The sequence below is a fragment of the Cyprinus carpio genome, chromosome B16 (genome assembly GCF_018340385.1).
Source record: "Cyprinus carpio isolate SPL01 chromosome B16, ASM1834038v1, whole genome shotgun sequence".
Lineage (NCBI taxonomy): Eukaryota > Metazoa > Chordata > Actinopteri > Cypriniformes > Cyprinidae > Cyprinus > Cyprinus carpio.
In genome coordinates this window covers 20,353,961-20,367,498 of record NC_056612.1, presented here as the reverse complement: position 1 = coordinate 20,367,498, position 13,538 = coordinate 20,353,961, and the positions used below count along the sequence as shown (strand labels likewise).

Below are 13,538 nucleotides of genomic sequence, written 5' to 3'. Positions count from 1 at the left end.
AGCATTAAAATGTATTACATTTTAATGTTGGGATGCCTGTTTCACAACATTTGTTAAACAGTTGTAGCATTAAAAAATATATATATATTCTGAGGTAAATATATATATATTTTTAATGTATTTAGACAAATTAGTGTTTCAAAACTTCACTTACTTGCAATATTATTTTTAGATTAATTTTGTGAGTTGGATTATGGTAAAATGTAAAATAAAAAAAGTGGATTTTGAAATGAGCAGAAAAAATCCAATATTTCCCAATACTGATACATTTTAAAAATGTCTAATATCAACTAATTACTGATATGGTACCAATATATATTGTGCATTCTTAAATACAGCCAAGAAACATCCTGCTCAACATGGGTCCTGTTCTCAGAGTCCCGGGTAACATGGTTATACCAATCAGCAGATGCAATTTAAAACAATCAAGGGTTGATTTGCCAATCATCTATGATAAAACCCAGAGCCATCAGAATATATCAGTATCAAAAACCAAATTTCATATATGCATACACGATTAGTCTGCTCTTTATATATTTTACAATTAATTTCATGTTTTTTTTGGCTATGCCATCAGTCATTTACAATAATCTGTTTATGGCAATAAAAAGTGTTTGCATGGGACAGAATGTTAGAATTTTCTAATGAAACAACTTTCCTCATTGTTTAACTAAACTTGTTAAACTTGAGAACTGCTCATAGGACACCTAATATGTATAGAACCATCATGACATCACAGATGAGCCCAAAAAAGTCACTAATTTGTTTTGATTGATGGTACTGTCATCACTGTAATTCAACCTACAAACCTTACAAACAGTTTTCTATTATTTGGAATTAGTCTGTGTGTCATTAAATACTGTCCATTTCCAATGATCGTCAGACTTTGAGGAGCTAATGTGTTCCACATGCTTTCCAGATGCTGTTTTCAGTCTAAACGGAAACTAAATCCACGCCAGTCTCACATCACATCTTCTCAAAGGGAAAATTGACTTTCAGATTCAGTTTTTGGACAAGCAAAGAGCTTTTAAATAGCATTTGCAGTGTTATAATTCATCACAAATGATCTGGAACCAATCAAATTGTGTTTTGTGTCATTTCATAAGGTTCTTTTCTATCAGGTTATAGGGGTTATGAAAAGGAAATTAATATTTTAATACGCTACGTTCATATAGGTGATACCAGTTTTGTATTTGTACGTCTTTGATATATTTCACTCACAAAAATAAAGCCATCTTGTTTCATTATCTTTACACAGACAAAACATTTATGCATTAAAAAAGATGCCAGCACATGTTTATCAGAACATCTCTGGGTAAATCAGGCTTGGAGCAAAAACAAGTGGAACTATTTATTGATTTATTTGTTACAGAATACAACCACAAAACAGAAATATATTAATAATAGAAAGTGTGTTAATACCTTAAAATATGACCTTACATCATCCATGAATTTTCCTGAAAATATAAAATATTGGATATCTGATATTTACACATTTCAAAATGCACATCTTAAGAAATGACTCCCACAACCAAATGAGCTGATAAGCAGTATATGAGAAAACCAGAAGTGTTTTGTAGTTCTGCTCTCTGATTTAAGCTCTGGCTTCTAGTCCACTCAACCCGGAATTCATCAATCAATCAGTCACATGTGCTGGATTTCCATTTCTCCAACATCGTTGTTCTGTAGCCTTTATGCCCATGTCCCAGAGAAGGATCATCGGGGGGGGGATGGATAGTGAAATACTCCTGGTGCTCAGTGTTCACTGTTTTTTCCTCAGAGCCTCCACCTCATCCTATAAATATTAAAATGTTATTTCATAAGTTGTACTTGGCATTAAGGTAAGACTAGCATTAAAGTGAGACTATATTTGAATTCTACAGTGTAAAATCAAGCTGGTTGACATTATTCTGAGGTCAATAAATAAATAACTCCATCAGTTAAGAAATTATATTGTTAAAAGTAATTTTTTTTTTAAGTTTAACACTGCCAGATATTTGGCTATTTTTAACCTTTATGACAACTGTTATGCGGTTCAGATGTTTGGAGTTCAAACACGTTGTATTTTTAACTCATTGCTGCTCTCTGGAGGATGAAGACGGTAATTATCACATGTTTTTTTTTTTTTTGTTTATGTGCCATTGGCAACTAGATTTAATTTGGAATACAGGATTTAACTGGATTTAACTGAATGAGAAACTGTGATGCAAAAAAAAATCACTGCAATCTACTTATATTTTATCTTTTTTTGTATTTTTCCTCTTTTTTCTTTGTTGATCAAGCAATTGAAATAAAGTTTGCCCTAATTGAGTAAGTACTTTGAGTAATTACAGTAAAGCCATAAAAATGTGATTTGTGTAGTCATTTTTAATATAGTATTTCTGTGAACTCTACAAGTTTGTTTTAGATGCATATCATTACACATATAATAAAGTGAGACTTTATCATCTGCACGTTATAATCACCACAGAATAGACTCAAATCTCACCACTTACCTGTAATCTCATTCGTTTTTCCATTTCATCCTTCAGTTCATCTTTAAGCTCCTTTATGTCTCTCCTGGTCATTAAAGAGGGATATTGCAATTAGAGCAATGTGTGATATGATCATTCAGGTGTGGTAGTTAGGGGTTCATACTCACTCGTGCTGTGCTTTGAGGAGATCCAGTGACATGCGGAGATCTTTGAGCTCTGTCAGCACAGAGGCCAGTGAAGGGCTCTCCTCTTGAGCCACAACTTTGCTTTCAGTAGTTGTCTTGGGTGGTGACGTGGTTTTAGCTGCCTGGTCTGTCTTGGTGGAAGGTGATGACTGAGGGTCTGTACCCTGTGAGAAAAATACCAGCAGCTGAGCAACTGAGCGGTGAAGAGAAATGCAACTCCCAGAACAAGATAACAAAATGTTAACAAATGCTTTACATGTACACTACTGTTCAAAAGGGTGCATTAAATTGATAAAAAAGTATAAATTAAGACATTGTTACAAAAGATTTAAAAAGAAAATGGTGTTAATTTGAACTTTCTATTCATTGAACCCTGAAATAAATTTATCAAGGTTTCTACAAAAATATTAAGCAGCACTAGTGATTTCAACATTGATAATAAGAAATGTTAAATTAGAAAAGTTATGTAAAATTGTAATAATATTTCTGTGTATTTACTGTAGTTTCATCAATTAAATGCAGCTTTGGTGAGCATAAGAGACTTCATTCAAAAACATCAAAAATCTTACCGACTTCAAACTTTTGATAGTATATACCAGACATGTAAGGAGATGTTTTATAGACAAATATAATTCCATAATGTAATATCAATACGTTTCCAACCTTTGGTAACACTTTAAAACAACTTTCATTAATAGGTCCTTAAAACATGATACAATGCTTAACAGATCAATAGTTCATGTACTTTCAAACATCAATATATGTATATGATAATATTGTGTATGAATCATGTTTTTAATATTTGAAGGCACATGAGCTGATCTGATCTGTGAAGCATTATATAATGTAATAATATAATGAATGAAAGTTATTATAAAGAGTTATCCAAACCTCTGGAATATTTTGTGGTAATCCATCTTTCTCTTCTGAAGTTTCATTGTTGTCAATTTCAGCTGGAACCTTTATGAAAAACAAATGTCAATTGCATTATTTGTCAAGACATTAGAATGTATTATCTGTCACTAAATTCATTTAAAAACTAATTTGATTACATCTTTATATTTGTTACATATAATCATGATTCATTATTTTAATTGATTGACAGCCCTAATTTTTAACTTCTCAATTTGTATCATCATTCTTCATGCACCACCCTTGGCATGATTTGGCTTGAGTGGCACACCTCAAGTGTGATTAAGTATTAATACTTGACTCATTTTGTTGCAATTCATCTCTTAAACTGAAATCAACCTCAAATCAACCAATCCTCCAATCAATTCAAATCCTGATGTGTGGCTCACTTGTGCAGCAGAGGTGAGGGCTGTTGGTGGTCTTCTCTGTGGAGGTTTGGCTCTGTTGGCTGTTGGATGGCTCAGTTTCTCTGTGGACACATCTACACCGTCAAACTGGTCAGGGGTCTTCTCTTTCACCTCTTTCTGTACTGATGAAGCTGGGGGCTGTTGTTTAGGTGAGACAGCTTGTGGCTCTTCATTTCTAAGAGGGGGAAATAAGCATATGCATATTACACACATACAATACATTAAAATACATTTCAGAAACTTCTGAGTACTTAAAACACACAAATACAAAGCAAGCAGGAGCCACAGATTTTCAACATAGTTTCAATCTAATAGCATCGTTCTCTGCACTGAAATCAAAATAAACATCAGCATCTGTAAAGTGGTGTCTAATGTTTTAGAGTGCTGTGAGCATTTTTCAAACAATGCACCACTTTGATTTGTTGTGGAAAATGTAAGATTAACTGTTAATTGACTGTAATGTCTAAGTTTGTGCATGTGTTTCAGTCAGAATGACAGTTCTTTCTGTACGCTCTGCCTGAAGACACAGTCTCACTCAGAAAAACAGGAAACAGGCAGTTTGGTTTGTTTAGTCCCTCAGCAACTCATAAAATTTCCATTGCTCTCTACAAGACTGAGCATTCACAGGCCCTTTAGAATAACACATAATGCCAAATGATCATCTAATGAGGGGGAATTCAGTCCCTTTAGCATAATAAATCTATCCGATGAAAGGAAATTCATGATTTCCTCTGGTGAAATAGTGAAAAACTTCTGTGTTTCAGATTCCTTCTATTTTTGGCATTACTTATGATGAAAAGCATCACAGAAGGTTGTATGCTCAAAGATGATTTGCTGAGGAATCACTTACTTTGGTACTAGTTTTATGGGCTTCTCCTTCACTGGTGGGGGTGGAACGGTTGGTTTGTGCAGACCGGGCAACTTAATTTTACCAGGTGGGTCACTTCGAAAGTCTTTAGTGTCCGGTTTGTCACCTGAGCAAAGAGGAGAGAGTGCAAAGACAAGAGATCAATATCATCATAATAGGTAAATTCCTCAGACAGCAGCGCTTTTAAATGAGCTTAAATATTTATTTAAGTAATACATTTTGTACATGTGTAATTTAAACATTTAATAAAAAATGTAGATGTGCATTTACTATATAATTAAATTATCAAGATAGGATGTTACACTTAAGCAAGGATATTAATAGGTGTGTTCAGAATTATTACTTTTAGTCTCCGTCTTTGTGTTCGTGTCAGAGCTGTTCTGGTCCATCACTGGCATCTGGTTCACTGAGATATAAGAAGATACAAGATTTTGCAGTCAGTATTATGACGTTTGATCTGACAGTGGTGGCTCTATCCATTTGTTGTTGTTTTTTCTCCATATCTTACAAAAAAATTCTTCCCCCTTATCAATTTAGTTTCTTTTTGGACTGTTATCTCTTGTCCAAAGAACACCAGAGGAGGCTAGCCTGCACACTTGAAGTAATTTTTGCTGCCATTCTTTTTCATAATTTGCCCTTTCCACACTTTTAGAATAAGAGCACAAAATTAAACATAAATTTGAAGCTTTTTCACAACTACACGGGTTACATGCTGGAGGTCTCAGTGGCATGGGAACAGGCAATTTTCCCTGACAAATGAGCAAAAGAGCTGCTGTTTCCTGTGGCTACACACACACAAAAAAAAATCTCATGGGTTCCCTTAAGAAATCCAAATGGGTTCAAGTATTAATAGTCATTAAACTGTCTTGCAAAACAAAAAAAGGCCAGATCTCTGTGCTCATTCAGAATTACTCTTGTGGATTCAAAATCAAAGAAGACATTAAAGTCACAATCTAAGATAAAATCAAAGATCTTAGCAAAGCCATAAATATCACATGTAATTATTCTGAGTAAACATCCTCTCTCATACAGAACATTGTTTCATCTACCATCAGGACTACTATGACAAGATCTATTCTTTTAAAAGCAAATCTTCAAAAAAAAAATTAAAAACCATTCTGCGACTTTTCTAACTGCATGCAGTCAAGCGACAAGCAACATCAACTGCAAACACAGCTATCATGTAGAGAACATGAAAATCCAAGAACTGAAAATACTGAAGAATAAACATTTTCTGTACATCTATACATACCCTGTGAGTTCTTCAGTATTCCAAAAATGCAACCCTATACTCATATGAAGGCGTTTATATATAGAGAGCACAGGAGTGCTCCACTTTGCCCTTGCCTTTCTCTAGAGTCTGCTCACATGACATCTCTTCATGGCCTATGACTTCCTGTCACAGCCCCACAAAGCTGCATCAGTGTCTCTTAGAGCTGTTTGTGGTAATGAGTGTGATGAGTGTGAAGTTATATTTAAAACTTAAGTAATGAACAGAGATTCTTGCACCACATTTCCAGGCTTTTAACACAACTTTAATACTGTTACACATTACATTCTGCAGCAAAAAAAAAAAAAAAAAAATATGCCGAGCCTGAGGGGAAATAGCATCTTATGCTCGAGTGCAAAACAAAACATGATATGAGCAAAAAGCCTACTTCCTGTCCTAGAAATGACAGTTGTCAATAACAGGTGCAGAAAATGTATTTTACAGCTTGTAGTTTAGTTTCCATCAGAGAATGTTTGTGAATTACCAAACATAAGCTAATATTAAATTAACATGCTATGAAGTTGTTAAATCCTCAGAAAAAATATCATATAGTTTAATAATAAGGGCTTTGAGCACTGTATAAAGTTAATAGGATGTTCATAAAATTTTTATATTCTTTGTAAAAGAAAAAAATGAAGCTATTCAGTTGTCTTTATTTTTGCATTATGTGACAATAATAATAATAAAGACATTATATATATTATACTGTATATATACATTATATTAAAGTAAAAATTGTCTAATGTCTAATAAAGGTTTTGTCTGACCTTTAAGAACTCAAGAGTCATTATTTTATATGATGAATTCCAGCTTAACTGTTATTTATTCATGTGGTATTATTCATGTCTTTTGATGAACTATATACTTATTTGAAGAGGGCATCTGAGTTCTTATAAAGACACAAAGCAGTGCACAAAAGCGCAAAAGCAGTTTTTTTAAAGTAATGGCTATGGGTCACGCCATGCATGAATTAAACCTACAAACTTTAGTTTCGAATTGACTAACAAGTAAATGCCCTGACACGTTCCACTACATGTTTTGCATCTTATCAAACCAGCTCCCTAAAATCTGTTAATGCTATTTCTAGCAACATATGTTTGGTATTATCTGAAGAAACAGACTTGTCAAACCAGCCCTGCCGCTATGACAGGTTCTGATGTCTTACAGTACCTGTGTTTTTCTGAGAGCCACGTCTCACCGGTGGCTGGCCTGCATTTCCAGTCTGTGTCAGAAACGAGAAATTGTCAACAAAATATAGATTAGTCCTTCTGAGCAAGATAAAGCTCACACTCTTTCCATGTAGGAGGAATCCAGTCACCGTTTTTAGTGTTCCCCTCTTCTAATGAAAACCTCAAGTCAATCTCTTTTAATAATCCCAAAGTAATAAAAAGAAACCACAGTTAGCCTTCTTGTGTCAACACAGACAGGGTCAAGGTATTAAAAACAGATTTATAACCTCCAGTCTGTTCCATCTTAAGACAAATTAAACTATTTGTAAACTAAAATCAGTCTTCTGAGCCAGCATACTGTATTACTAACAGCCCAGAGCAGTGTTGATAAAAGGGAGTCTCCCATTCTCTAACAGTGCACAAATCGGCCAATCATGAGAACATTTCTCTGTCCCACACTCACATGAAGAGCATCCGCTGGGATCACCATGACGAAGTTATCAGGAAAAAAGCCCCTGCGTCCGTTCAGTTCCCCCTCCCACCAGCCCTCGTCCTCAGTGGACTTTAGGGAAAAGAAAAAGAAAAGAAAAACAAAGCTGAATCATTGACCAGGAAAAGACACAAACTTGCATATGGGGCATAAACAAATCAGTTATGAATACACATATGAGATCACTCTATGCCCTTTTCATTATATATAAATTACCATTCAAAGAAATCTGAGGTCAGCAAGTTTTTTTGTTTTTTTTTGAAAGAAATAAATACTTTAAATAAGGATGCATTAAACTGACCAAATTGACAGTAAATATATTCATAATGTTACAAACATTTCATTTTCAAATAATTGCTGTTCTTTAGAACTTTCCATTCATCAAAGATTTCTCACAGTTTCCACAAAAATAATAAGCAGAACTGTTTTCAACATTGATTATATTAAGAAAATTTTGCATTACCATTTAAAATATATTAAAATAGAAAACTTTTTTATTGTAATACAAGCAATATGATCATAAAAGACTTTGAATGGTCTTTTGGTAGCATAAAGAATAACAGAACCATAAAATGGTAGCATAATTTCAACTCAAATCAATTTCACATGCATTTATTTTCTTATTTGTTAAAGCGATAGTTCACCCAAAAATGAACATTTTGTCATCATTTCATTGGCAAAATGAGTTTCTTTCTTATGTTGAACATAAAAGAAGATATTTTAAAGAATGCTGGTAATCAAACAGTTGATGGTCCCCGTTAACTTTCATAGTATTTCTTTCCCTACTATGGAAGTCAATGGGGACTGTTTGGTTCTTTGAAATTCGTCAGAATATCTTCTTTTGTGTTGTTCAACATAAGAAATAAACTTACACAGGTTTGAAATGACATGAGGGTGAGTAAATGATGACAAAATTGTCATTTTTGGGTGAACTATTGTAACTATTGTAAGTAATTATTTAAGTAAACGTCAAGCAAGATAATGTAAAGTCACGCTGTCATTTTCACAAAACACACCTCTTTAGAATGATTCAAGATGTTGGCATTCTAATCACCGGATCATCATTTATTATTTTGCTGCAATGACCAGTTGAATGTGCATTATCCTTTACATACAAATCTGTTGAGGTAACTTTGTTTTTCAATAGAAAATCTGCTGTGTGCTGTATAAATAGAAAGCAGTCAGTTGGTCACAAATAACACACCTTGTTGATGATTGCTACGACGTCTCCCTTCTTAAGGGTTAACTCATCTTCGGTAACACCTGTGTAGTCGAACATGACCCGACAACATTCCTTCACTGTTGAGAAATTCAATACGTATTTAGTGACTTCAAATGTACTGACATTGTAATTAACTTATTGGCAACTTGGGGTTTTCCTCAAAGGATTTGGCTGGTAGGTTTGGTGGGTGAATCTGAAAGCACGTTGCTGCTCTTCTGGTATGAAGGCCTTAGGGAAGTCCTTTAAGAATAGATCTTTTCATTCACAGATAACTGCATACACATTGTCTTAAGACTCTGTGTGTTCTCTGTCACTGTGTAACATGGGAATAGTGTCCGGCCCTCTTCAAGTTGAAGTTTACAACCTCAAGAACCAGCTAAACAGCATTTAATTACTTAACCAACGTCATCTGTACGGTATAGCAAGTTTTTAGACTTCTCACCACTTGATGTTTTTCTCCTTAAACTTGGTCTCTGTTGTACTTTTCCCTGTATGAAAAAAATAAAGTAAATAATATTAAAATATATAAATGATAATAGAATAGAATAGAATAGAATAGAATAGAATAGAATAGAATATTCACCTCTTTATTAAAGACAGCTTCAGAGAGTTTAGGCCTGGATTTGACTTCAGTTGTCTTTCCATCTGCAGAACATTAAGAGGGTCCAGTAAGACAATAACAAGCATACAGCACCCTCAATAATGTTTGGAATAAAAACACATTTTTATTTTTATGTTTTATTTTATTCTTTATATAGTTACTTTATTTATTGAATAATGTTTTACTACAGTTTGGTTTCACCAGGGAAAATACCACACTTTTTATACATAGTCCAGGCATTTCATGACACTATACTGTTTAGAACCAATGGCTTCACAGATGTTTGTGATTACTCAACCGTTTAAACTTTCAGCATTTAGTCTTTGTTCTAGGCTACTGATAAAAATCGGACTCTGTTATTTGCATTTGTTAAGGACCATAGCTTTGCTAGTAAAAGTGAAGAAACGATTGTGAAGCTGAGAAACAAAAATAAAACAATAAGCAACATCAGACAACTAACCAAAATTCAATCAAAAACAATCAGACATGTCTGACAGAAACACTTCTCAGGAAGCATGTGAGGATTTGTCCAACAAAGACTTCATGAGACTACAAAAATACCACAAAGGTGCACCACAAACACAGAATTCCCAAGTTACAACAATCTTTGTCACAACATTTATGGAGGGAACTCAATCCATTGTGGAGAAACTCCAGTAAGATAATGCATGTGATGCAAAAGAAATGCAAGTTCCAGTTTTAGTGTACCTTTTGAAGGGACAAAAATTTCCTTGACAAAATTTGATGGAAAGGCTCCTATTTGGTTATTTTTCTTTCCCATCCACCACCCATCTTCAATCTGCCAGATAAAACAGAAATTACAGCAGAATATTTATAAATATAAAATTTCATTAGGAAACATTTCACAGATACATTTACTCATCTGATGGGTGTTTTTATCCAGTATACTGTGTATAACGGGTTTACATTTTGTCAGAGAGAGAGAGAGAGAGAGAGAGAGAGAGAGAGAGAGAGAGAGAGAGAGAGAGAGAGAGAGAGAGAGAGAGAGAGAGTATGGATTTGAAAAGACTTAAGTGTGAGTAAATTAGTTATTAGCATTATTATAATTATTCTTTTTATTTATTTAGTTATTTTTTGGGATGAACTATTCTTTAACGTTAACAAGGATGATGAAAGATTACCACTTCTGCTCACAGAAAGCACAAGTAACTGCAATACGAAACCACATAAGACTCTTATCAGTGAAGTCTCTAGAAATGTATAGAACTTCTCACCTCTCTGAGAATCTCGATGGTCTCCCCGACAACCAGCTCCATCTCGTCCTCGTGCGCGGGGGTGTAGGGAAAAGCCACCTCACATTTCCTCGTCTGTACCTTTGGTTTCATCGCTGGAGCGATGAAGTGAGTGGAAAACATATATGTGATACGTGTGAGAACAAACTGAACTGAACTAGACTGCAAAAGCACTTCCAGCTCTCACTTTTACAAGTACTTCACTTTTATGACAAGTTCTATTTTATAGCGGATATAGCCTATATATTTGGTGGGTATAATTTGAGACCGGATGTGGAGGCACAAACCTTTCATTAGCCTACTTATTTTAGTCTACCAAGTCGGAATACTTTAGGCAACTTCAGACGCTTACGCCTGTGGTTTCGGATATAAAAGATTAAGAATCTGTCACTAAAAAAAAAAAAAATCTCCACCACAAAATTTTAATATTTGAAAGATAACATATCTGTTATTGTTGGGGACTTTGATTCATTCAAGATTCATTAAAGATTCGTTCAGAATCGCTTTTCTGCATGTTTACGCTAGGAGTGACGATGAATGAATCATTGGCTCAAACGATTCATTCGACTCTCGAAAAAGATATATGTCAATATTTGCGTGACTTTTATCAAACTATAGGAACAATTCAACAATCATTTCAAAACCGTGCCTATGTCATTTTAATTAGGCTATGTATTTTAATTATGGTTATCGGCCATTTATAAATCCTCTACCCTAATGCCGCTCAGAGTGCCATTCACGAATCGGTTTATGAAGGGGTGTGTTCGTTCATTCGGTGCAGCCAAATATTGCATCTGCACAGCCAGCACTTAAATTTCATTGGTGGCAGGAAACACCCTTACGAAACCTAACCTAACTTACTTCAAATTAAACCAAAAAAACATGGTTACTACAGTTAAACCATGGTAACTACAAATTAACCATGGTTTTGGTACACTAACCGTAGTTTAATCATGGTATTTGTAGTAAAACTTTGGCTATACAAATGGTAATCAATACAACAAAAAACCATGGTTACTACACTTTTACTATGACAAAACCATGGTTAATTTTCGTAAGGGTAGTCACGTACTCCAAATTGTAACGTCACTTCAGAAAATATTTCAGTGAATTGAAGAGAACAAGAATGATTCGTTCATTTAAAAGATGAATTTACAATTTTATGTTTATCTTGTTTGTTATTTAACTCATAATGTTAAACTTACATTTCCTCAAGCTTCTTGGCTCTCTGTGGCTGTCCCCTATTAAGTAAACAGGCACTTCCTGTGAGGAGAGAATAGCCATTTTGAAAATAACCTTTATGGCTTCTTGGAAAGCTATGGAAAGAGTGCTCTAACAGGCGCAGACCTTGACAAAGGTGCTAGGGAACATGCCTCTCTTTCCTCTCAGCTCTCCTTCCAGCCATCCTTCCTCTTTACCCTTTGAGACATTCTTCACCACATCTCCCACATGCACCGTCAACTCATCTGACATCGTCGCCTCAAAGTCCAGAAGCACAAGCACCTCTACAATGGACAGAAGGGAGGTGAAGCCATTGGTGGTTAGTAAACTGGAGTGTTTTATGAAATATGTAATATGTTGGCTTGTAAATTATGTTTTCAGCTACTTGTATCTAAAATACAGTACATTTTTGCAGATTTCATTTGGGCCAGCTATGATGTTAGTCTGTTACACTTTCTCAATCAGCCTTATCTTTTATGAAACACTTACCCTACAGACAAATGCATCTAATTATGTGAAAGACATGAAAAAACATGCCAAAGAGATAGAAGTGGTAGGATTTATGTGACTCTTAAGTGCAATACTTGAGCTGGACAGCCATGAGCAATGTGTTTCAACAGGCATACAGGTATGTGAGTTGAATCTGAGTGATCTGAACTCAAGAATGCATAGCAGTACAAAGAGCAGATTGCATGATTCACAGTGGTATTTTATCTGATTTCCTGTAAGAAACTCAGTCTAAATGTTAAGTCTCAATTACAAGCAGTTTATGACCAGGTAAGCTATAAAAAAGCAGCATTATAATGATGTTGGTGTCATACTGTTAGCTCAAGTTTCTTTACGTCACATTGAGTAAATCAGTAAATACATAAATACAATCAGCTATGGATAATTGTTCAAAAATACGATACAAAAGTATCTCGGTGTGACCTGTCACTTATCGTTTATTGTTTACTTATCAAAATTATGTTACACTCATTATACTACAGTTCACATGAACAGTATAATCACTATATATGCTTCTTCTAAAATACATTGATCTTTCCAATAAAAAGCCATAGATGTTGGAATGGCAATAAAAATAAATAAATATATCTATACAGTACATATCCATACTGTACATATCCCATGTACCAGAAATACCACAGCTTGCCAAATCATATACTTTTTGAAACAAAGTTTAAAAACTCACCCATGGCCCCTTGAAAGTCGTGTTTAGAGCACCAAGTCTGACAATGAAGATTCTGTTCAGTTCTCAAAGTGTCATGGAATCCCTGCTTGATTAAGTGGTATTACACAATCCAGAGACAACAAAAGCTTTGTTGGACCTCCTTCTTTCTAGTCAAACATTAGCATTGTTGAAAGAAAAAAAAAATTCTCAGCTAGTCAAGACGCGCTATACTTGAGAAGGACAGATAGAGTGTGTAACAGGTGAGACAGGTTTGTGTTGGTATGAGCCTTCTGGT

At 34.6% G+C, this 13,538-nt stretch overlaps 1 protein-coding gene across 2 annotated transcripts; it reads right to left on the bottom strand.

The window, feature by feature from the left end:
* Positions 1–1,326: 1,326 nt before the first annotated feature.
* On the bottom strand, positions 1,327–13,495 carry LOC109065653 (SH3 domain-containing kinase-binding protein 1-like). Of its 2 annotated transcripts, XM_019082641.2 has the most exons (17): positions 13,265–13,495; positions 12,199–12,356; positions 12,057–12,114; positions 10,834–10,946; positions 10,307–10,397; positions 9,581–9,642; positions 9,440–9,485; positions 8,980–9,074; positions 7,749–7,847; positions 7,287–7,338; positions 5,190–5,252; positions 4,829–4,952; positions 3,961–4,153; positions 3,551–3,619; positions 2,642–2,823; positions 2,496–2,559; positions 1,327–1,795 (listed from the first exon to the last, which is right to left on the bottom strand). In XM_019082641.2, the coding sequence occupies exons 1-17, from the start codon at positions 13,266–13,268 to the stop codon at positions 1,763–1,765; spliced, it is 1,506 nt and encodes a 501-aa protein (XP_018938186.1). In that variant the 5' UTR covers positions 13,269–13,495; the 3' UTR covers positions 1,327–1,762. The 2 variants fall into 2 exon arrangements, with proteins under 2 accessions (XP_018938186.1, XP_018938187.1); XM_019082642.2 differs by lacking the exon at positions 3,551–3,619.
* Positions 13,496–13,538: the final 43 nt, after the last annotated feature.

Bases quoted from the DNA above. Each gene is read 5' to 3' on its own strand.
- LOC109065653 (XM_019082641.2), bottom strand. The intron at 2,824-3,550 runs GTTTGGATAACT...TTTTTCTCACAG, and splicing joins TACCACAAAATATTCCAGAG to GGTACAGACCCTCAGTCATC. The intron at 1,796-2,495 runs GTAAGTGGTGAG...TAATATTTATAG, and splicing joins AAAAACGAATGAGATTACAG to GATGAGGTGGAGGCTCTGAG.